Source organism: Vulpes vulpes, chromosome 8, assembly GCF_048418805.1.
Source record: "Vulpes vulpes isolate BD-2025 chromosome 8, VulVul3, whole genome shotgun sequence".
Lineage (NCBI taxonomy): Eukaryota > Metazoa > Chordata > Mammalia > Carnivora > Canidae > Vulpes > Vulpes vulpes.
The window spans coordinates 77,276,079-77,296,567 of NC_132787.1; the positions used below are offsets into that span (position 1 = coordinate 77,276,079).

Consider the following 20,489-nt stretch of genomic DNA (forward strand, 5'->3'; position numbering starts at 1 on the left):
CCCAGGTCTCCAGGATCATGCCCTGGGCCAAAGGCAGGCGCTAAACTGCTTAGCCACCCAGGATCCCAGGTGAGGGGCTTCTATCTCTCGAACCCATCTTACGAAGCCCCTCACCATCCGCTGTGTGTTTTCCCACTTAGCTGAGTGGGCAGAACAGGCCAACATAAATCCTTCAGCTTTGAGACCACTGAAATCTCTCACAAGGAACCTGCCTCCTCCTCCTGGCCACAGCAGCAAAGCCAAACATTTTCCCCAAAGTGAGGAACTGCTATCTTAATTCTCCAAGTATGTTCCTAACAAAGTGCCTTTACTTTAGGTACACCATTCAAAGAGGAGACATTCACTCCCTTCCCATCGCCCATTAAAATGCCACTCCCATAAAAAAAAAAAAAAATGCAGGGGAGAAGATTGTAGGGTTTTTGAAACCAAGGACCAAAATGTTTATTAGTTCTTTGTCTCCCCCACGGAACCTTGAGACCTGTGAATTTAGTGGTTGATGGAGTGGACATCTGTGGGTAAGAGGTCAGCTGAAGATTGTCTAGTTATTTTAAGAAAATAACTTGCTCTTCCCCAAGATGCAACCACCTCTTCCTCCGTTCCCCAGCATTCTCTCCATGCTGCTCTTCACACCCTGCATCTTCTCATCCTGATGTCATGAGACATCAGGCCTGGTGGGGCCAAAAGGGACTGCTCTCTTCTTCCCCTTCTGCCAGCTTCCAGGCCTCCACACCACTTCCCGTTTCCCATACCCGCAGACTCTTCCACTTAGCGTGAGGCTGAGCCTTCTTCACACTGTCAGCAGTCTTTAATCCTGGGTCCCTTTCTCTTCTCAAAACCCCATCCGGGATTCCCCACTAATAGTGCCTTAAAAGGGCCCCTTTCACCTTTCTAACCTCTTCTCTCACGACAATCTGGCCTCCAGTTGTGCTGCTGTAGCTATTCCTTCAGGGTGAGTTCTCCACACCCTACCTCCAAACTCTCACAATAAGCCTGGCTCAATGCTTCCTCCTCCGTGAAGCCTTTCATAATCACTCAGGTCACAGCCAGCCTCCCCTCTGGGCACCGCACTTTCCCCGACTGTTCATTAGACCACTTACTTCACTGCCTTTTTGTGAACAAGTCCATCTCCTGAACTAAGAATATAAAATCCTTGGAGACAGGGCCGCTGGTCATCACGTTTCTTCTCGTGGTGCCTAATGGTACCTTATGTACAACTCAAGGCGCCATTCGTAAATGTCTGAAATGAAATGAAAGAACACATTCCTAGCTCTCAAGAAAGATGTATTCTCTTCCAAAGAAAAAAAGAACACCTGAATGGGCTGCTCTTCAAAGGGAGCCCTAAGCTCTTTTATTGTGCTATCTGGGGCCCAGTGTGTCGGCTGAGTGAAGGGAAAGTAGGTGACCATGTGAGGCATGGATGCTCAAGAGCTCTTCTATAACTTACAGTGTCCACTCACATTCCTCTCCCTGTGAGTAAGTAATCATTCTCTGGGGTTTCAAAGAAAGTATAGCTCCTTCTACAGGTCCTAGCTCTGAAGAAGTCTATTTCTTCTCATACAATGGCTGGAGTTCAGAAGCAGCTTTCTCTCCACAACTAACCAGCAGCTGCAGAGAAGAGCTCAGGGTTTGAAGTCAGGGACTTGGGCTGGAGGCATCTACTGCTCCTAGCCTTGGGACCCTGGTGTGGAAGTTGTCAGGATTGGGAGGGTCTTAGAGGTGAAAATGCCTTGGGTGGAATAAGCACATGCAAAGTCCCTCCCCCCCTTTTAAAATTACACACTTCATCAATTTCTCCTGCTTCTCTAAAAGGAAGGGAATAAACCAAATCAGGGAGATTGTGACAGAAAAATGACAGGGAGCCGTTGGCATTTACATTCTTATTTGTAATTTGTTTTGCTTTTTAATTTTTTTTCTAGAAAAAAGAAAAACACAACCAGGGGAATTTATGTGACAAACTATCAGTGTCAGGATGGCAGGGGAAAGAGGAAGGCCAGAGGTATGGGGAGCTAATAAAAAGTGGGTTCTGAATCACGAGGAACAGTCCACAGGGTCATGTCTGAGATGACTGGTCACTTTGGCATGCGTGTTTGGTGCCCAGTCTCTTGGTCTGCCTACTTAGATACCCATGGTCAGAGAGAGCTGGCCATACCCTGGAGATCTGCCAAAGGCAAATTTGGATTTTACAGAAAGACATAAGACTTAATTTAGCTCCTTGGCTTTGTGCTCAGGTATCATACTTCAGTCTTTCTTGCCTAATAGAAGAGTCTGGAATAGTGTGAGAGTCACCCTGGGACACACTTTGGCATCACAGTGAACTCCAAGCAGCCGCTCACTCAGGCACAGACATGGTCTTCACCTCCCACACAGGCCATCTGTCCAGACATCCCAGGCAGACTAGCTGAAGAAGGATGAGGGACAAGACAGTCCCTTTCTAGCCACAATTCCAGAGTGGTCTCCATTCTCCAGTCTTGCTCTGTCTATTGCCTGTGAAAGGAAACTGGGATCCAATCTGCTTTTTAGTTCAGCACTGGACACTGATTCCAAAGAAGCTTGGCCATCTCGATCCACACTGAAGGTCTCTCAAGTTTCTCCCACTTTGTGCCCCAGATCTTGGGGCAGAGCATTCAGCCAGGCCCAGAGCCATGTGTGGCAAATGGGATAGCCAGTGATGGCTGGGCAAGAAAGAGCCAGTAGCACATGGCAACACCAGAGTACATTCAAGAAGAGAAGAGGAGCATGCGGCAAGCTGCTGCCCCAAGTCACAGTCTAGGGGACACACTGAGCCTGAAGGACATGGCCAGGTCTGCTAGTCTGACAGGGTGGTTCTAACACCTCACGCAATGGGACCCCACTGGTTACTGTTCCTATGTGGAGAGTGGTGAGTTTCCTGCCTGCTGTGGCCCCTGTTCCTGCACGGAGGCCAGGTTATATCTCAGTGCCACAGTCCTGAGGAGCACCACGCTGGCCAGCCAGCCAGGCCACAGACCTCAGCCCCTCAGGGCTGACAGGGCTCTGGGTTCCACAGGAAGGGCTCAGGGAGCGGGGTCACTGTGGGGAAGGGAGCAAGGGAAGAGGCTGCATTCTGCAGGGATACGTTCAGGGAGGAGCTGCTTGGGGGGAGGTATGACCCAAAACGCTGCTGAGCCAAAAGGAATGGGTTAAGTGTCTGAAAAAAACTGACAACAGTCTTGTCACTAGTTTAAAAAGAGTATTGTTGCTGTTGGTTGGTTTTGCTTTTTCCTTTTAAAACCACTCACATTTTAAAAGGTGAAGGGGCTAGGGAGACTTGCCCCACCCCCTCAACGCTGATCCCTTATGGGCACCATGGGGCCTCAGGCCCATGCCAGCTGCTGCTCTCCTGGCCTGGGCTGCAGCCACCCAAGCGAGGGCAGGGCGGGGAGAGCACTGGCTCTGCTTTCCCACAGCAGTTCCTTCTTCTGGTAAAACCAGAACACACGTGATGGGAAGTCCAAAGACTAAAGTGCAGAGAATTCCATGGAGCGGGCAGCCCATTGCTGTGGCGCTCCAAGAAGGAATGGGGGGTGGGGATCAGGCCGGGGCTACAGCGGGGGGACAAACGCTGGCTGTTATGAAGTGAGCCTACAGGGCACGGTCCCCTTTCCCTTTGGATCTGCTGATGCTTCTTCTGTCTGGGAGTGCCCGCTGTCAGCAGCTCCCCAGGGAAAGTCCAAGTTTCAAAGCTATGGCCCATGAAGGGAGAAAACTTCTATGACCATCCCTGGTTGGTAACGACTAGTGACCGCAAAGGGACAGGAAGGTGACAAGAGGGAAAACAGTGCATTATATAAAATCAGTGAATCCCAGGTTTCGAGAGTAGGGATACATGAACAACCCTACACGCAGAGTCTTTCCTGGGAAGGTTTGGTGAAATGGTCAGGATCCTACCAGTGAGGCCTGCTGGGGAGAGGAGCTCCTCTGGGTGTGAGAGGCGCTGCAGAGTGGGGAGGGGCTGCTGCAGAAGAGTACCCTTGGCTGGTATTAGGGTGTGTAGGCCGGGGGCGGCTGGAATTGGTTGATGACCTCATACTCTGCTGGATAGGGCTCATTCTCCTCCATCTCTGAGAGCAGCTCCAGGGCCTGCTCCTCTTCCTCCGTGGGGTAGTGGCGCAGAAGGTTGGCTGCTGTGGCCAGGATGGAAGCTCCACCAGCTCCTGCCACCAGGTAGAAACTGACAGCAAAGGTGACATAGACCTGGGAACCGTGGTACTTCTTATGTTGCTGCTGCTGGGCCAGGATGAGTTCAGAAGCCCAGTAAGAAAAGCCGATGACGGTGGCACACTGCAGGACTGGGGGACAGAGAGATAGCACAGAAGGGGAGTAAGTAGGCACCCTGCAGCCAGGATGCTTAAAGAACCAACTGTAGTCTATCTCCCCAAACCCCATTCTCAGAGAACTTGCCTGGCCCCAGACTCTGTGATAGGGAGCTCTCCTGGCCGTGAGATTCTTGGGCCAGGGCCAGGGCCAGATGCCTGAGTCCTTCTGAGCCAGTCAGAGTCTTTCTGTCTCAAGAATTTGGAATTGAGATACCAGGCTGCTAGAAGTCACTGGGTACTTTGAAATGGATAGACCAGGTCACACAGTGTGGAGGCTGGAGTCAGTACCACCACAAGTCAAATCATCATACCAGTCCAGTCATGAGGGAGGGGAGAAGCTGCATCTAAGCACAGAAAGGTGGTGTGCGGGGAAGCAGGAAGGAGAATCCGATGAGACCATGCGTTCCAGGGGAGACATAGTGAACACCCTGGCTCCTTCCCTGCTCATTCTGGGCCCCCTGAGCCCAGCTGAGCTTCAACTCCAGTTCTTAGAGAGCACCAAGATTTCTTATGGAATACTAACAACATTCCCTGTCTACAGCTGGGCTGAGTGGGTTTGTGGTCCTGGCAGGCATACATGCAAACAAAAGAAGCAAGCTGCTCTCGCAGTCCATTGGGCTAGAGCTGAAATGAGCATCTAGAATGTGTCTGCTCACAGCAACCCCTTCATCCCCATCTGCAACTCCAGACAGGATGCCTTGGCCCTGTGGCCATTTCTTCCCCACAGTGAGCAGGCCCAAGCGTACCTGTGAGGATGTGGGCGAAGGCATAGCGACGGGTAATCTTCAGAGCGGGATGCTTGGGCCCAAAGACATCTAGGAGGAACGCAGAGAGGCTGCACAGGATGCCCAGGAAGCAGAAGGCGGCGATGACCCGCAGAAGCAGTACTGTCTGGGGATTCATGCAGAAGTCTGTAGGGGAAGAACCAAATCTTCAGGACCCCAAGCGACACCCTGGTACAGGAAGTCCTCCTGCTGAGAAGAGTTTGTCCCTCTCCACCACAGTACCGGGGAGCAGGAGGAGTATTAGAGGGAGCAGTCTCAGCTCCTGCTCCCAGCCAGCCTACAGAGGAGGTGAACTGCAGAAAGGCTCCCATGTGTTTGAAGTCTTTCTTCCCTTTCCAATAAAATCATTCTAAGGACTCCATTTCCTTGGACTTGCCACACTCTGCTGACCACTTGTAAAGACCCTGACAATGAGCCTGACGTGTTAACACATTCTGCTAAAGCGTGCTTTAGGCTGGCAGGAAATGCCCACTGACTTTTGAGCCAAGACAGCCACAGAGAATTAAAACTGCTAAATAAATTAGGAAAGATGGTAGACTAGACCTTCACATTGATGTTTGCTCCCTCCCTGCAAACTACTAAAACAAAAGAAAAAAAAAATAAGGCATGGATCTGCACAAAGAGGAAAGGGGCAAAACAAAATTCTGGACACTGGAAATTAAAAGGAGTGAGACTTCCTCGGAATGGACTTAGCAGACTAGATAAGCCCAAGTGTAAGCCAGAAGGAGAAAAAAACCTAAGAAGCAACTAGTTTATACCACAAAAGCCTGACAGACTTGGAAACTGACAGCCCCCAATACCTCCTAGAATGAGGGTGAAGCCATCGAGGAGTACCTGCTCTACCAAAATGAGGAAGTAAATCAAGAAAAAGGAAGATGCTCAAACAGGAGACCCGACATTCAGAGTCCCCAGGGTCGTGGATAAGGGAGGACCCCCGATGACAACTGTACATCAGACATATAGAGCCAACTTCTAAGACTTTAACACTTTCTTCTTTAAAACAACAACAACAAAAAAAATCATCTAGACAACACTGTGAGTCTCGTTTTATATCTATGTAAACCTTTTTTTTTTTTTTTTTTTTTTTTATGATAGTCACAGAGAGAGAGAGAGAGAGAGAGAGAGAGAGAGGCAGAGACACAGGCAGAGGGAGAAGCAGGCTCCATGCACCGGGAGCCTGACATGGGATTCGATCCCGGGTCTCCAGGATCGCGCCCTGGGCCAAAGGCAGGCGCCAAACCGCTGCGCCACCCAGGGATCCCTATATCTATGTAAACTACCAGAGCTCCCAGAGATACACAGACAGAATAAAGGCTGATCCAAAAAGAAACCATTTTAAGCTTTGATAAAAAGAAATGGGCCTTAACTTTCTCTCCTTCGTCTATTCAAGCCATGAGCAAGTTCTTCTTTCATTTAGGTCATGGGTTGCCAACTGATTTAGGAAAATTTGGAAAGGGCTGGGAGTTCTTAGACTATAGGCTCCTTTCCAGAGTCCTGATCTCAGGCTGAGAGGCTGTAGGGTCATGGCCATCACTCTAGGGTGCATGGAAATCACAGGGGTGCTGACTGAGAGCATGTGCTCCGGCCCCAGAGATTCTGAGCTCTCGGCCTGGAGCAGGGCCTCGGAATCTGGATTTTAGCAAGCAGGCCAGGTGAATTCCCATGCAGGTGGGCCAAGCCTTCTATTCCAAGAAACACTGATTCTGGGCTTGGAGCAAGGTAGACCGTTAGAAAGTCCAAGAACCTGGAGAGGGGACCTGAACCCCACAAAGCAGACTCAAACCAACCGACACTGACATCTCTGGGTCCTGGGCAGAGAGTCTGGCCTCCCATACTGAAGAACCAGACCAGATATCAAGAGACTCTGGGCCTGTATGACAGCATGCATTCTCTGCCTCAGGCTTAGAATTCACCAAGCAGATGTTGGCTGAGGCCACACAGGACTCCTATGCCTCGATCTGGCTGCAGGTCATCCATTAAGCTGCCCCAGAACTCTCTGTCACTCCCTTGTCAGCTAACCATCTGTTTTGGGCCCAGTCACCCAGTCTGGGAAACCATCTGCTGCCGAGAAGCTTCCTGCCAGCAACCAGGGCCAGCCTTCACTTAACCCAGCCCTGCATTGCCTAAGTCAGCGTTGTGGCCTGAAAGTCTAGAAACCCACGGGCCTTACTAAAAGAAAAGCTCCTAGAGGTAGGCACTGTTTCCTCCCTGTATCTGAATACTGTTAAAAGCTCTCTGAGATAGTTCATCTCGGGCTCCACATGGGCACGTAGCAGGACGAAAGTGTTCTTCTAGTGCTTCCAAGAATAACCTAAGAGCAGCAGGGTGTAATGGCTTACATCACACTCTGTGCTACAGTAGACACTGTTCTGATTCCAGCAGTACTACTTAGTACTCAGGCCAGGCACTGAGTGGTGCTTTAACTGTGGTTCTTAAAAATCAACTATATTTTAACAATTACTTTTTTTCCAAAGACTTATTATGGGGGGGGGGGGGGGCGGGGGAGCACGCACGAACGCACAAGTGTGGTGGGGAGGGACAGAGGGAGATAGAATCCCAAGGAGACTCTGCACTGAGCATGGAGCCCAACGTGGGGCCGATCTCAGGACGCTGAGATCACAAACTGAGCCAAAACCAAGAGTAGGAAGTTAACCAACTGTACCACCCAGGTGCCCCAACAATTAGTTTTAACTGAAAAAAAGAATACACCAGGGCTTCAGACACTTTCTTCAGCTGCATAGGGAGTACAGGATGTTCATTTTATTACCATCCTCAAAAATGTACGTTTATTATATACACTCCTATGTGTCTTATGTTTTTTTTTTTAAGATTTTAATTATTTATTCATGAGAGACAGAGACAGAGAGAGAGAGGCAGAGACACAGGCAGAAGGAGAAGCAGGCTCCATGCAGGGAGCCAGATGTGGGACTCGATCGCAGGACTCCAGGATCACGCCCTGGGCCGAAGGCAGGCGCTAAACCGCTAAGCCACCCAGAGATCCTCTCTTATGTTTCATAATACAATTATTTCAATATTAAGGAAAACTTGCACATGATAAAAAACTTCAGAGAAGACATGTCACCCTTTCCAAATGTCCAACTGCCGCTCCCAAGAGAAAAACATTGTTGGTGGTTTCTGCTGTACCCCTCCAGGAATAGCCTGTACATACAGATGGGTCAAATGTTATTTTAGTTGGGGTGTCTAGCTGGCTTAGTCAGTGGGGCATGTGACTCTTGATCTCAGGGTTGTGAGTTCAAGCCGCATGTTGGGCATGGAGCCTACTTTAAAAAAAAAAAGAAGTTATTTTAGTTAAGCCTCACTCCACTCTGGGGGATTCATCACATAGCTCAGATCAGGACTCAGAGGCTCCAGGAGGTTAAGTGACTTCCTCCAGGTCACACAGCACAGTGAAGCCTCCTAACCTGCATCAGGCTCCCTTGTATCATGATGCTCAGAATCACCAAGCACCAGAGTTAGTGGTTTCATTTTTCCCTGATGGAGATAATCAATCAAGTTCTAAAGAGCTGTATTTGAATGAAGGGTCAAAAGTTAATATGAATGCTGTCAGAGCCATCCTCGGAGCCAGCAGCTGCTGAGCTCACTATGGGAACAGCTGGAAGGATGAAACCTCTTCTAGGCAAGAAAGCTTTGGATCATTAAGCCATGAAAGGTACTCACACTGGGAATTACTGGACAAAACCTGCTTGGTGTGCTCTAGGCTTCTGCAGCCATTAGAGTTTGGCTCTTAGAAGCACTGGGGACACCAGAAACGCACCAGCCTCGGCACCAAATTCTAGGTGGACCATAGACTATGTGTTACCTTGAGCAAGTCACTTAACTGCCCTCCTCTCTCATCTAGCAAATGAAAGTTCAAACACCTGCTCCCTGTACATAGGGGTATGCTGATAGTCAACTCACACCATGCCAGGAAAGAGCCCATATTAACTGCCACTAACATGCTCCCTCAGCACTGGGCTCTTACAGCTGGGCCACAGCTGTGTCATCTCTGGTGTCCCTTTCCTCCTTCTGCCAGTACTTCGTCTGCACACATCAGCCAGTGCGGGCCAGGGAGAGAGCTCATTAAAGCCAGGCTGAGAATCTGCCCCGCCAGAGTGATGATGTAGTACAGAGAAGATTTTGACCCAAAATTCAACTGGGTTTTGTTTCAACATGACTGCCTTTCTCCGCTCCAAAGCTGTGAGTAAACCCTCAGGCTTAGTGGAAAAGCCAATATAAACTTCTCTTGGAGTGATGCTTATAATAGATACACCAGGAGTCGGCCTCACATCCTGGGCAGCCTCTCATCAAAGGGTCTCAGAGCACACAGAGGAGCCAGGCAGAGTTATCCCAGACATGCTCAGAACCCAGCTCAGGCTATTCTAGGGTCAAGAACTCAATGTCTGTTTCTCTCTCCCCCTGCCAGCCATCAGTATGGCAGGGAAAGCACTGAATATCCACTCCCTTGAGGGCTGCTAAAGGGAAACGAAATGCCCAAATGTTATATATATATATAAAATTTTATTTGTGGAGAAAAATGGCACATGGGGCAGAGTCCTAATTTTAAGTTCAAACAAGTGGTACAGTGTACTATACTCTGGTAAGACAGAGAACACATCCTATTCTCCAGTTGTGCTGTTTATTTTGGTAATGATCGCTGACTGTCCCCTCTAGTCACCAGAGAAGAAGGCAGCTGCTGTGTAATAGAATCCCAAGGAATTGACTTTGCCCAAGGTTACTGGTGAGTCACTGGGCTGGATTTGTTTTGAAGGCCCTGGCTTTTCCTGTCTACCTGCCCACTGTCCTCACAGACTCCTAACCCAAACAGGCTGCAGGCAGGAAGGGTAAAATGGCTTCTGGACAGTTCCCTTCTTTTTCTCTCATCTCCCCTCGCTTCACCCCTCCCTGGAGTCCCTGTGAGTTAGAGACCCTTTCTCTATGGCCTGAATCCTTCTCAGTGCTTATTCATCCCACCTGCGTAGCTCACTGGGACTTTCTGGCTTCCAGACCGCCTTCTGACATCAGACTCCAACAGGGTCCTCTAATGCCTGGAGGGGAAATCATCACAGCTACCATGGTCCTAGCAGAGCTGACTCTGGGGACAGGCCTGACAAGGCAGGCATCAGAAGTGCCAGCTGCATTAGTCACCACTCAGCAGGCACACTGGCCCTTCCTGGAAGGGCCTTGCACTTCCAATGGCTTATTGTCAACTGTGATTCATTGACTTCAAAACCCAAACTTCCTCATTCTCCAAAGATGCTTCCTGAAGTTGTCAGAGCTGCCCTTTGCTGGCCGCAGATCAGAGAGAGGGATTGGGGTTCAGAAGGAACGCTTATGTGGTGGCCCCCCCTGCTTAGGGCCACCAGCAGTCTGAATGTATCTCTGAACCTGGGCCCAGGGTGAGGGGCTGTGCGAGAAGCAGGCACCTCCTGGGGAGGGCAAGAATTCAGGACCAAATCTTTTGAGCCAGCCAGCATTTGCATTCTGGGGCTCTGCAGATGACAGCAGGAGGGGGAGTGGCTTTGCCTCAGGATCACCAACTTGAGCTGGAATATTGAGGCAATGAGGGATAAGCAGCAGTTTTGGCTGGGCTTGTGAGAAAATCTCCACTAGAATGGGGAAATAATAAGCCTTGGACAACTCTGACAGAAGGAAAAAGAAACCTAGAGTGCACTAAGGTGTGATGGCAAAGAGTGGGGTCCCCACCGTGCACACCAGCTGTGTGCCTCCGAGCCCATGTTACCTGACCACCCTGAGCCTGAGACCTTTGTGAAGTGGAGGTGAGGACATACCTGCCAGATAAAGATACTTAGGAGAAACCAAAGCCAGACGTGGAGTGTGCTTAGCACAATGCCTGGCACTCAGGCCAGGGGCTGAGAAAACAGAAGGCACTGCTCCAAAGCCTGCCAGCCCTGCCCACCCCCCTTAACCCGCAGAGACCCAGTAGGGCCTGTTTTTCCCTCTGGTGGCATCTACTGGCATCAGATCTGTGCCCTGAAGCCCTGCTCCCTCCTGAGATAGAGAATATCCCAGGCTTCCACGTTAGGACATGGGTTAGGCCTTAAAGATCAACATAATTGCACAGGATAGCCCATATCTAAAGGCCCACTGGGTAGCAAAAAGCCAACAGGTACAAAGTAAAGGAAGAGAAGCAACCAGGGACCTCCTAATTCCTTGCCTTCTTCTGTGATACTTTGTGAGGTACAACTGTCACCTCTCCTATTTTTTTTTAAAGATTTATTTATTTATTCATTTATGATAGACATAGAGAGAGAGATAGAGCGTCAGAGACACAGGAGGAGGGAGAAGCAGGCTCCATGCCGGGAGCCCGATGCGGGACTCGATCCTGGGACAAAGGCAGGCGCTAAACCGCTGAGCCACCCAGGGATCCCGGTCACCTCTCTTATTAATGGACATCCTAAGCGTGTTCCTAGCTTGCAATAGCCAAAAAGATGGCTACAGAAAATCAGGTTGAAACTATCTATTGGTTGGGGTTCCTGGGTGGCTTAGTCGGTTGAACGTCTGACTCTCGGTTTCAGCTCAGGTCATGATCTCAGGGTGTGGGCCTGAGCCCTGTGTTAGGCTCCATGCTCAGTGTGGAGCCCACCTGTGCCTTTCCTTTGCCCCTCACTGCCCCCATAAATAAAATCTTAAACACACACACACACATACACACACAACTATCCATGGGTTAAAATCCCTAAACACGTAAGTACATGTAATGTAAAGGGTAAAGTAACATGCTTTATAAAAGACAAAATCTGGCTTTAAAAACTTCTTAAAAAGGGTAAATATATAAATAAAAGAGAACCTACATCAAGATTTTTTTTTTCAAATGCCTTTGACAAGGATGCACTCCAAAGTGGAAAACTCATGAGATCATTCTCTATGACACTGAAGTAAAACAAAGGTTAAAGAGCATGTGAGAAGCATCATTTTATACTGGAGTCAACAGATATAAGTAGCCTCAGCTATGCCCCTAACTGTGTGGCCCTGGAGAAATCGCTTCACTTCTCTGAGCCACAGCCTCCTGGACCTCTGAAATAAGAACATGGGATCAGAGTGCCTCTCGCTCCATCACACAAATTTTGTGAGCCTCCCCAGGAATGATTTGAAAGGGAGAAGCACTGTGAACTCTCTCCCAGTTTGTAGGTGACACCAAGTTTTTGAAACACTGAAACAGCAGAGGCTCGATGGCAAAAACCTGCATGCAAGAAGTGGTGGAAAGGCAGCAGCTATGCTTCAAAGAAGCAATGTATTAAGGGAAAAACCATCCAGAGTCCACGCAAGCTTGATGGCCTTTCTGCCACCAGCTACATGCCAGACAAAAAGCTGCACATCACAAGGCCTCCAGCATTATGTATATAACTTGGGTCTCAATGAACCAAACCAGCCAAGGCCATCATGGTGAAATCTGGAAATAAACCAGGCACTCCCATCCTATTGTCTACAAAATTATCCTCAAGCCTTAAAAACTCGAGATGCAAAACAGCAAGATAACTCACAGAGAAAGGTAACATTAGGCTACAAGGTTAGGGTTTATCAGACTAGACCTGCAAAAGTGGTATATAATCCAAAGCACAGAAGGGAATTTGACCTTTTCACCAAATCCCTGTGACTGAATCCTTAAAGAGGCAATGTGAAGATATCTAATGCTTCTGATACGTGGGGCAGTAAACATCTGGAATGCATCATAGCCAGGGGGTGGTTCAGGAAGGAAATATGAAGACCTTCATAAATGATTCAAAAGACCTTGGGGGTGATGAATCCTGCTGTTACTAAAGGCTTTTTTGGGGTCCTCTATTTCTTTGGTAGAAGCAAGGCAAGTGCAGTCCTGCCCTCACACCATACAGCCTTTACTTTCATTACAGGACATGGGGCTGGGCAAGATGACCTATGGGACGCCACCGGACAGCCTCCTACTCCCACTCCCACCCCTAGATCGGCTGCCTCTGTGCCTAGTAAAGAACAGTCCCTTTCTCCTTTCCTCTGCTTACCTGCCTAGGAAGCACTATGATGAACAAAGCAACCTTAGCTCCATCAAGCCCACTTGGAAAGGTTCCAAGAACCAAATTCCAATTGTTTTACTGAGAGTGGCAACGGAACTGACTTCTGGTTATTGAAAATGCCAGACTTCCCTTTTCTCTAGCAACAACCCAATTATAGCAGAACTCCAAAATATCTTTTTTTAAAATATTTATTTATTCATGAGAGACACAGAGAGAGAGAGGCAGAGACAAAGGCAGAGGGAGAAGCAGGCTCCATGCAGGGAGCCGAATGTGGGACTCGATTCCAGGACTCCAGGATCATGCCCTGGGCTGAAGGCAGGCGCTAAACTGCCGAGCCACCCAGGGATCTCCCAAAATATCTTTTAAAATCTAGCCACATTAAAAGTTCTCTTCCTCCCTCCATCAGGCTGCCCAAAGAAACCTTCCTATATCCCATACGCTCCTTAGAAGGGGGACAGCTAATTGTGATGCCTAGCACCCTTATCTGTTCCCCACATACAGCGCCCTTCCTCCAGCAGTATCCTAAAATAGCAGCAGTCCATATTAGCATGGCGTGAGAAGTAGGTGCCTGGCTGAATAACATCAGAATTAATGAGGGGCCAGACCCCAAAGAGAGCCACCTGGTGGGCGTGAACACCAGGCAGGAATGGGGTTGTTTCCTTCAAGCCAAGAGCCTGCCGCCGGCTATCTCTGCTCCAGCCCGCACCACATTCTGCTATCAGCCAAGGAGGCCCTATCGCTCAGAAAGAAGAGGGCCGGCGCGCAGCGCCCTCACCTTTCAGCAGGTCCGGGTGCACGTAGCCCAGCACGTCGGAGACCCCCAGCTCCTGGCGGGAACAGGTGCCACCGTGGATGTGCAGCCAGGCAGGCTCGGCGAGGGCAGTGCACAGCGCCGTGATGGACAGGGCACCCGGCAGAGCCGAGGCCAGGCTACGCTCCGGCTGCTTGGGCAGAGCGCTGCCTCCCGGGCTCCTCCGCCGGCGCCCGCCGGGCAGCCCTGCGCCTCCGGGGGCGTACATGCCCGGGGCCGCCCGCCGTCGCTCCGCGGTCGCTGCTGGTCGCCGCGGACCTCCGCAGGGCGCGCTGAGCCTGCCTGTCCCGGGGAGGAGAGCAAGGCGCTGGGTTCACAGAAGGGGAGGCCGACACAACGCTGTCAGGGCCCACACGGGAGGATAGAGGGTGGGACCTGGGGCCCAGCACAGACAGGAGGGCTGCAGGGAGTCGGGGGGGGGGGGGCGGGGATGGGGTCCCTGGAATGGGGCTGCGGAGGTTCGGAATAGGGACCCGGAGAGGGCTGCGAGCCGGCCAGGATGGGGGCAGAACGGAGTGGGGGGGCTGGTACCGGCTACTGATGCGAGAGAGACCCAGCTCCGCGATCTCGGCCAAAGAGTGCCCAGGGGTCGGGGGCAGGCTGGGCCGCGGGGATCGGGGATCCGGGATCTGGGAACAGTGCTCTGGGGTGCGACCTCTGGCCAGAAAGGACCTTCCCCCACACCGACCCCTGTTCCTCACCGGTCAGTAGGCCTCAGGGACGGTATGGCGCCGCTCCGTTCCGTCACGGGTTCCGCAGCTGCCTGGGGCAGAGCGATCCCAGGCCCTAAACCCGCAACGCCCGGGCCGACCCGGGCCCGATCCACTTCCGGCTTCCTTCACCTCGGCCTCCGCCTCCTCCGGCTCCCCGCCCCGTCCCCCGCGCGCGTCACAGCCTGGGCGCGCCGCCGATTCCCCGCGCAGGGCCTCACGGGACTGGTAGTTCGAGGCTGTCCCACGGTACTGGCTGCCGGCGGGGTGGAGGGTGGGTTGGCAAATTGACTACAACTCCCAGAGGGCAGCACGGTCGCAGCCGCGGGCACTTCAGTTCCCAGGAAGACCCGGGCCCTCGGGCGGAAATCGGCGGAGACTGAAGGCCGTCCGAGGCCTGAGTGGGCGTCGCGGAGGTTTGCACTGCCGGGCTCGCCGTCTGCGCGGTCGCCTCTGTCCACCTCCTCCACATCCTGCTGGGGGCCGCCATGAAGGACTCGCTGGTGCTGCTAGGCCGCGTCCCGGCGCACCCGGACTCCCGGTGCTGGTTCTTGGCCTGGAACCCCACGGGAACCCTGCTGGCGTCGTGCGGTGGTGACCGTAGAGTCCGCATCTGGGGCACCGAAGGTCAGGCCCAGTCTGGCTGCACCACCCTGCTGCCGGGGCTTCAGCGTGCGCGTGCTGTGGGTGCTGGGCTCGGGGAGTACGCGGCCTTTGGGACAAGCCCACCCTGAATGAGGTTACAGGCCAAGGGGCTAAGTGAGAAGCTGCCTTGAGTTAGACGTTATTCACTCTAGGAGAGACTTTGTGGGTAAAGGAGTTGGCGAGTAGAGGAAGCAAAAACGTCAGTAGGCCAGAACTGTTGAGGAAGTTATGATAGTTGCTGAGGCCGGAAAAGGAGAGAAGGGTGGTGGGAATGTAATCTGCAGAGTAATTTGTGACCCAATGTGAAGTTTAAATTTTATCCTGAGGGCATTTGGGAGCCACTGACAGTTTTAAATAAGGTAGGTGGCTCCTCCGGTTGTCTTAGAAGGATGCCTGCAGGGGAGGTGGAGGAAGTAGTAGTTACAGCTTTCCGCTTTTAAATGCACCGACCAGATAATCCCCCCATTGCCCATCGGATTGATAGTGCTTCTCTACCTTCTTGTGCACCCAGCTCCAGAGCTTGGCCTGTCCTTTGCTCTTAGGTGACAGCTGGATCTGCAAATCTGTCCTTTCCGAAGGCCACCAGCGCACCGTGCGGAAGGTGGCCTGGTCTCCGTGTGGCAATTACCTGGCCTCTGCCAGTTTCGATGCTACCACTTGCATTTGGAAAAAGAACCAGGATGACTTTGAGGTAACCAGGGTGGATGGGAGCAGGATTGTTGCCTTTTTGCTCCCCAGGTCTGGTTCAGGAACCTGAGCCTATCTGGGCTAGCTGGGCTGTACCCATGCAAAGAACACCAGAGATCTTAGTTGCTTGATTCTTGTTCCTCTTCTCTTTTCACAGTGTGTAACTACTCTAGAGGGCCATGAAAATGAGGTCAAGTCAGTGGCCTGGGCCCCTTCTGGCAACCTTCTTGCCACCTGCAGCCGAGATAAGAGTGTGTGGGTCTGGGAAGGTGAGTCTAAATCCATCTCGATGGAGTTGGGAGCCAGTAAACAGCCATCCCCCTCTGTGTCCCTGACGAGGTCAGCTCGTGGGCTCCTTTCTTTTTCTTTCCCGTAGTTGATGAAGAAGATGAGTATGAATGCGTCAGCGTCCTCAACTCTCACACACAGGATGTCAAGCATGTGGTTTGGCACCCAAGCCAGGAGGTAAGAGTGGGGTGAAGTTATCTTAGTGGGAAGGAATTTTGGTGTGGAGAGTTGTACCCAGCCTTTCTCTGCTTTTCAGCCTCAACCTGGCTTCTATGGGGATCTCTGTCTGTGATGAAAAAACGTTATTAATCCCTCTATAGAGACAGATCTCTGGGACTGTCCTAGCTGGGAGAGGCACTGGTACTATAGGCACTTCCTGAGCCCTATAGACAAGTGCTGAGTTCCCTTCCTTCCCCCAGCTGTTAGCCTCTGCCAGCTATGACGACACAGTAAAGCTCTACCGAGAGGAAGAGGATGATTGGGTATGTTGTGCCACCCTTGAAGGCCATGAATCCACTGTGTGGAGCTTGGCCTTTGACCCCAGTGGCCAGCGCTTGGCATCTTGCAGTGATGACCGTACTGTGCGTATCTGGCGCCAGTATCTACCAGACAATGAGCAAGGTGAGTGGCCAGTCTGAGACCTAAAGGAGACTCCTCTCTCATGAGGTTTACAGTGTACTAAGGGTCTAAGACCTAGAGATAAATCACAGCAAACTGGAGTAGTAAGAGAGATGTGCCACGAGAGGGCTCCCAAGCGAGTTCTGGCGGAATCAAGGATGGCTGTGTGGAAAAGGAGCCATTCCATCTGAACTTGAAAGTGTGTATAGGATTTTAACACGAGAAGATAATTCTGGGTTGAAACAGACCAGCATGAGCAAAGGCATTGAAGGTGCAAAAGCCTAGATTTATGCCAGGAATCATGATCCCTTTAGTTGGAGCATAGGGTATAAAGGATTTGGGCAGTAATAAGGTGGGTCAGGTGGCTGGGTGGGCTGGTTGGTGGCCTTAAAAGGCAGGCTAACTAGTCAGACATAGTCTGCTGCAAAGTTTTTAAGGAACAGGACCTTTCCTTCTTAGAATTCTGCTGTAAAAATCCATCTGACCACAGTATGTAAGGCAGATCAGTAAGGATGAGGACTCATGACTGAAGATGGGGGTGAGGGAGGGCAGATTAGCAGCTCCTCCCCTGAGGTCCCCCGGACACAGACCTGTCTTCGGCTCAGAGAAGTCTGTTGTACAGGGGTGGCATGCAGCGGCTCTGACCCCAGCTGGAAATGTATCTGCACTTTGTCGGGCTTCCACTCCAGGACCATTTACGACGTTGCTTGGTAAGACCTCCATCCCCACACCCACCTGTTTGGAGAGATTTTAGAGAAGACAAAACCCTGTGCTCCTACCACCTTTAGGAATACATGGAAACAGAGAGCAGCCCCCTTCATTTCTTCAGATTAGGCAGACTGTGTACCATGCTGGCCTGGGGCTGGCCAGCCTAAGGGTCTCAGGAGCAGGGAACAGACTTACAGAACCGGGTCTGTACCTACTTTAAGATCACAGGCTGTGACGGCAGCATCAGCCTTGTGTTGGAGGGAGGGGGGTGTCACACAGTCTCGTACATCCAAGGTTATTGTAGAAATTGGGTTCATGGTTAGGATTTTTATGGGTTGGTAACCCTGACTCTACCCTTATGGAGTGTAGAGAAGCCATACCATTCATAAAGGAGTGGTCAGAGGGCAATTCTGGCCCTAGGAATCTATCCATAGGAAATAATCCAAACCATAAAAATAGTTGATATGCACCTAAGCTTTATACTAGCAAATGTTTGGGAATGACAAGTGACCTTAAGTATGGCAAAATTCAACAACCTGTTACTGTTTAAAGAAATGGTTAAGAATAACTTATAAGAGAAGCTGCTTACGCTACGTAAGAAAAGTGCAGTTCAGAATCATAGAGTTTTTTGGGTTGACTGGGGAAACTAGGTGGCAGCACTTGAAGAATTAGGGGATGGTGTTTGTGGCTGTGTTAGGGAAGCTCTTCACTAATAGACCTGTGGCTGAGGCCTGAAGGTTGGGAAGAGCTGCCCAAGGACTGTAGAACCAATCTCTTCTGCCTGATTTGCCAGATTGGAGAGGGAGGAGCCACCTGCATACTCACCAATGCACATGTTCCTCCCAGGTGTCAGCTGACAGGGGCCCTGGCTACAGCTTGTGGGGATGATGCCATCCGTGTGTTTGAGGAGGATCCCAGCTCAGATCCACAGCAGCCCACCTTCTCCCTGACAGCCCACTTGCCTCAGGCCCATTCCCAGGATGTCAACTGTGTGGCCTGGAACCCCAAGGAGCAGGGGCTCCTGGCCTCCTGCAGTGATGACGGGGAGGTGGCCTTCTGGAAGTATCAGCGACCAGAAGGCATCTGAGCCACTTGACTTTGGACAGAATTATGATTCCCCAGAAAATGTCATAAGACTTTCCCAGCCCCAAGAGGACCTGGAGGAGCATCCTTGACCTTTGTTTAACCTGGCTCTTTTCCATTCAGACTTGGGTAGAAGTGCAGAGCCACAGAACCACTCACTCTTCCCCTCCTTTGACATGGGGCCCATGGTAAAGAGCTATGGAACATCAGTGTGTTGTGGTTACACCACAGATTTTGCTTTCTTGAGAGCACAGTGTTAAAAAATTTTGCAGGGGTGGTGGTGAATATAGTATTTATAGTCACCATATCTTTATGTACGGGGGATACATCTTAAGCTTTTCAGAAATTGAAAGCTTTATAGAAATAGGTCATCTGAGTCCCAAATCCTATTTTATAAAGATATTCCCAACTTAAAAGAATTCCATGGTGAGTCCTTTTCTGAAATAGGTCCTGCCTTCCTGATTTCTGGGTAAATCCTTAAATTTAAGACATTCAGTCAGTATTGAAGGAAATTTTTTTAATGTAGGCTGGTTTAGAATGTTTCTCCTTTCCCTTAGGAACTCTCATGTATCTTCTGTGCCATTATGCTGTAGTGGCAACTGGAAATGCTGAAAGATAAATGGGAAGGATAGGAACCCTAAGAGGGAGTTACTATTGGCTATAGGCCATACATTCTCAGTGGGGCTGAAAATTGGTTCTCAGGTCGGGGAGCAAAAAAAATCTTAGAGACCGTAATTTGCGGCTCTCTGATGGACCACCAATATTAACATCCGTGGTCTGGGCGAATAGAAAAAAGATGTCTAGTAAGACTCATTAGGGGCATGATAATTTAAAAGGTAGAGAATCACTCCTTAATCAGTCTTTCAGTCTCTCAAGTTGTCTTCTGAAAGTCCCTTCCAAATGGGTTTTGACTTGAAGACTATCCCCAGAGCAACAGTCGTCACCTGATTTTATATACCACAGAAATCATGACCTTAGGTTTTGAAAAGACTGCTGAGGCCATGTCCAGTGCAGTGGCTCTCAGAGTGCAGTCTTGAGAGCCTGTCAGGGGAGAGCAGTCAGCTGTGGCAGGAATCAAAGCAGTGACACCCCATACTAGTGCTCATAGTCTTCGCTGCTTGGCCCTCACAGTAAAAACAGTGGCAACTTTGGTTAGGGTTGTCTTGCATAGAACAATTAAAAATTGTGTTAAATCTTGACCCCTGAGAAGACAGCTCACCTGCCGACAGTTGGAAGCAGGATAAGGCCCTCTGCCATACACTGAATTTAGGCTGTCTTGACGAAAAGCAGATGTGTAGTAGAACTGCATGCTGAACTGTCTTGATGGCCCCTTTTTTACGTGAAAAAACTGGCAAATTCTGTTACTTAGGCTTGGCTAATTGGCAGATGGTTTTTTCAGGAATAGATGGAGTGAGCCTTTTGCTTCAAGGGAAACTGGTGGTGTTACCAATAAAAAAAATGCCCTCAAGCAAAAATTAGAATTTTTGAAAACTTGTATTGCCACCATGAGCTTGACATCTTCCTAACACTTAGACTCTTCTGATGAGATTGGTGGTATTAACAGATGTGATCTGTATGATGTATTATTTAGAAGATCTGCCTAAATCAGTGAAGCAACATTTGGAAAATGACTAATGCATATTACAAGATCATTCGTGGTGAAGAGATTCAGTCAAAAGTGTAAGACCAAATAAATAAAATCTTAAGAAATAAAGTGGGGGGCTCCTGGGTGGCTCGGTTGGTTGTGTCAGGCTCCTTATTCAGCAAGGAGTCTGCTTCTCCCTTTCTTGTCCCGCCCCCCTGATCATGCACTC

The 20,489-nt window shown here is 50.3% G+C and overlaps 2 protein-coding genes across 4 annotated transcripts; one reads left to right on the forward strand and one right to left on the reverse strand.

Annotated features, from left to right (window-relative positions):
- Positions 1-1,868: 1,868 nt before the first annotated feature.
- Positions 1,869-14,821, reverse strand: TMEM127 (transmembrane protein 127). Of its 3 annotated transcripts, none has more exons than XM_025994319.2 (4): positions 14,638-14,805; positions 13,901-14,218; positions 5,081-5,245; positions 1,869-4,307 (listed from the first exon to the last, which is right to left on the reverse strand). In XM_025994319.2, the coding sequence occupies exons 2-4, from the start codon at positions 14,142-14,144 to the stop codon at positions 4,000-4,002; spliced, it is 717 nt and encodes a 238-aa protein (XP_025850104.1). In that variant the 5' UTR covers positions 14,145-14,218; positions 14,638-14,805; the 3' UTR covers positions 1,869-3,999. The 3 variants fall into 3 exon arrangements, with proteins under 3 accessions (XP_025850104.1, XP_072623284.1, XP_072623285.1); XM_072767183.1 differs by having other exon boundaries at positions 13,901-14,243; positions 14,638-14,774; XM_072767184.1 differs by lacking the exon at positions 13,901-14,218 and having other exon boundaries at positions 14,638-14,821.
- Positions 14,822-14,853: 32 nt separating this feature from the next.
- CIAO1 (cytosolic iron-sulfur assembly component 1) lies at positions 14,854-20,389 on the forward strand. Its single transcript, XM_025994318.2, has 7 exons — positions 14,854-15,273; positions 15,834-15,982; positions 16,136-16,247; positions 16,355-16,443; positions 16,686-16,887; positions 17,507-17,594; positions 18,439-20,389. The coding sequence occupies exons 1-7, from the start codon at positions 15,135-15,137 to the stop codon at positions 18,677-18,679; spliced, it is 1,020 nt and encodes a 339-aa protein (XP_025850103.1). The 5' UTR covers positions 14,854-15,134; the 3' UTR covers positions 18,680-20,389.
- Positions 20,390-20,489: the final 100 nt, after the last annotated feature.

Bases quoted from the DNA above. Each gene is read 5' to 3' on its own strand.
- CIAO1 (XM_025994318.2), top strand. From the start codon at position 15,135: ATGAAGGACTCGCTGGTGCTGCTAGGCCGCGTCCCGGCGCACCCGGAC. The intron at 16,248-16,354 runs GTGAGTCTAAAT...TCTTTCCCGTAG, and splicing joins GAGTGTGTGGGTCTGGGAAG to TTGATGAAGAAGATGAGTAT. The intron at 16,888-17,506 runs GTGAGTGGCCAG...TCTGTTGTACAG, and splicing joins TCTACCAGACAATGAGCAAG to GGGTGGCATGCAGCGGCTCT.
- TMEM127 (XM_025994319.2), bottom strand. From the start codon at position 14,144: ATGTACGCCCCCGGAGGCGCAGGGCTGCCCGGCGGGCGCCGGCGGAGG. The intron at 5,246-13,900 runs GTGAGGGCGCTG...CTTCCCCTACAG, and splicing joins GCACCCGGACCTGCTGAAAG to ACTTCTGCATGAATCCCCAG. The intron at 4,308-5,080 runs GTACGCTTGGGC...TCTGTCCCCCAG, and splicing joins CTTCGCCCACATCCTCACAG to TCCTGCAGTGTGCCACCGTC.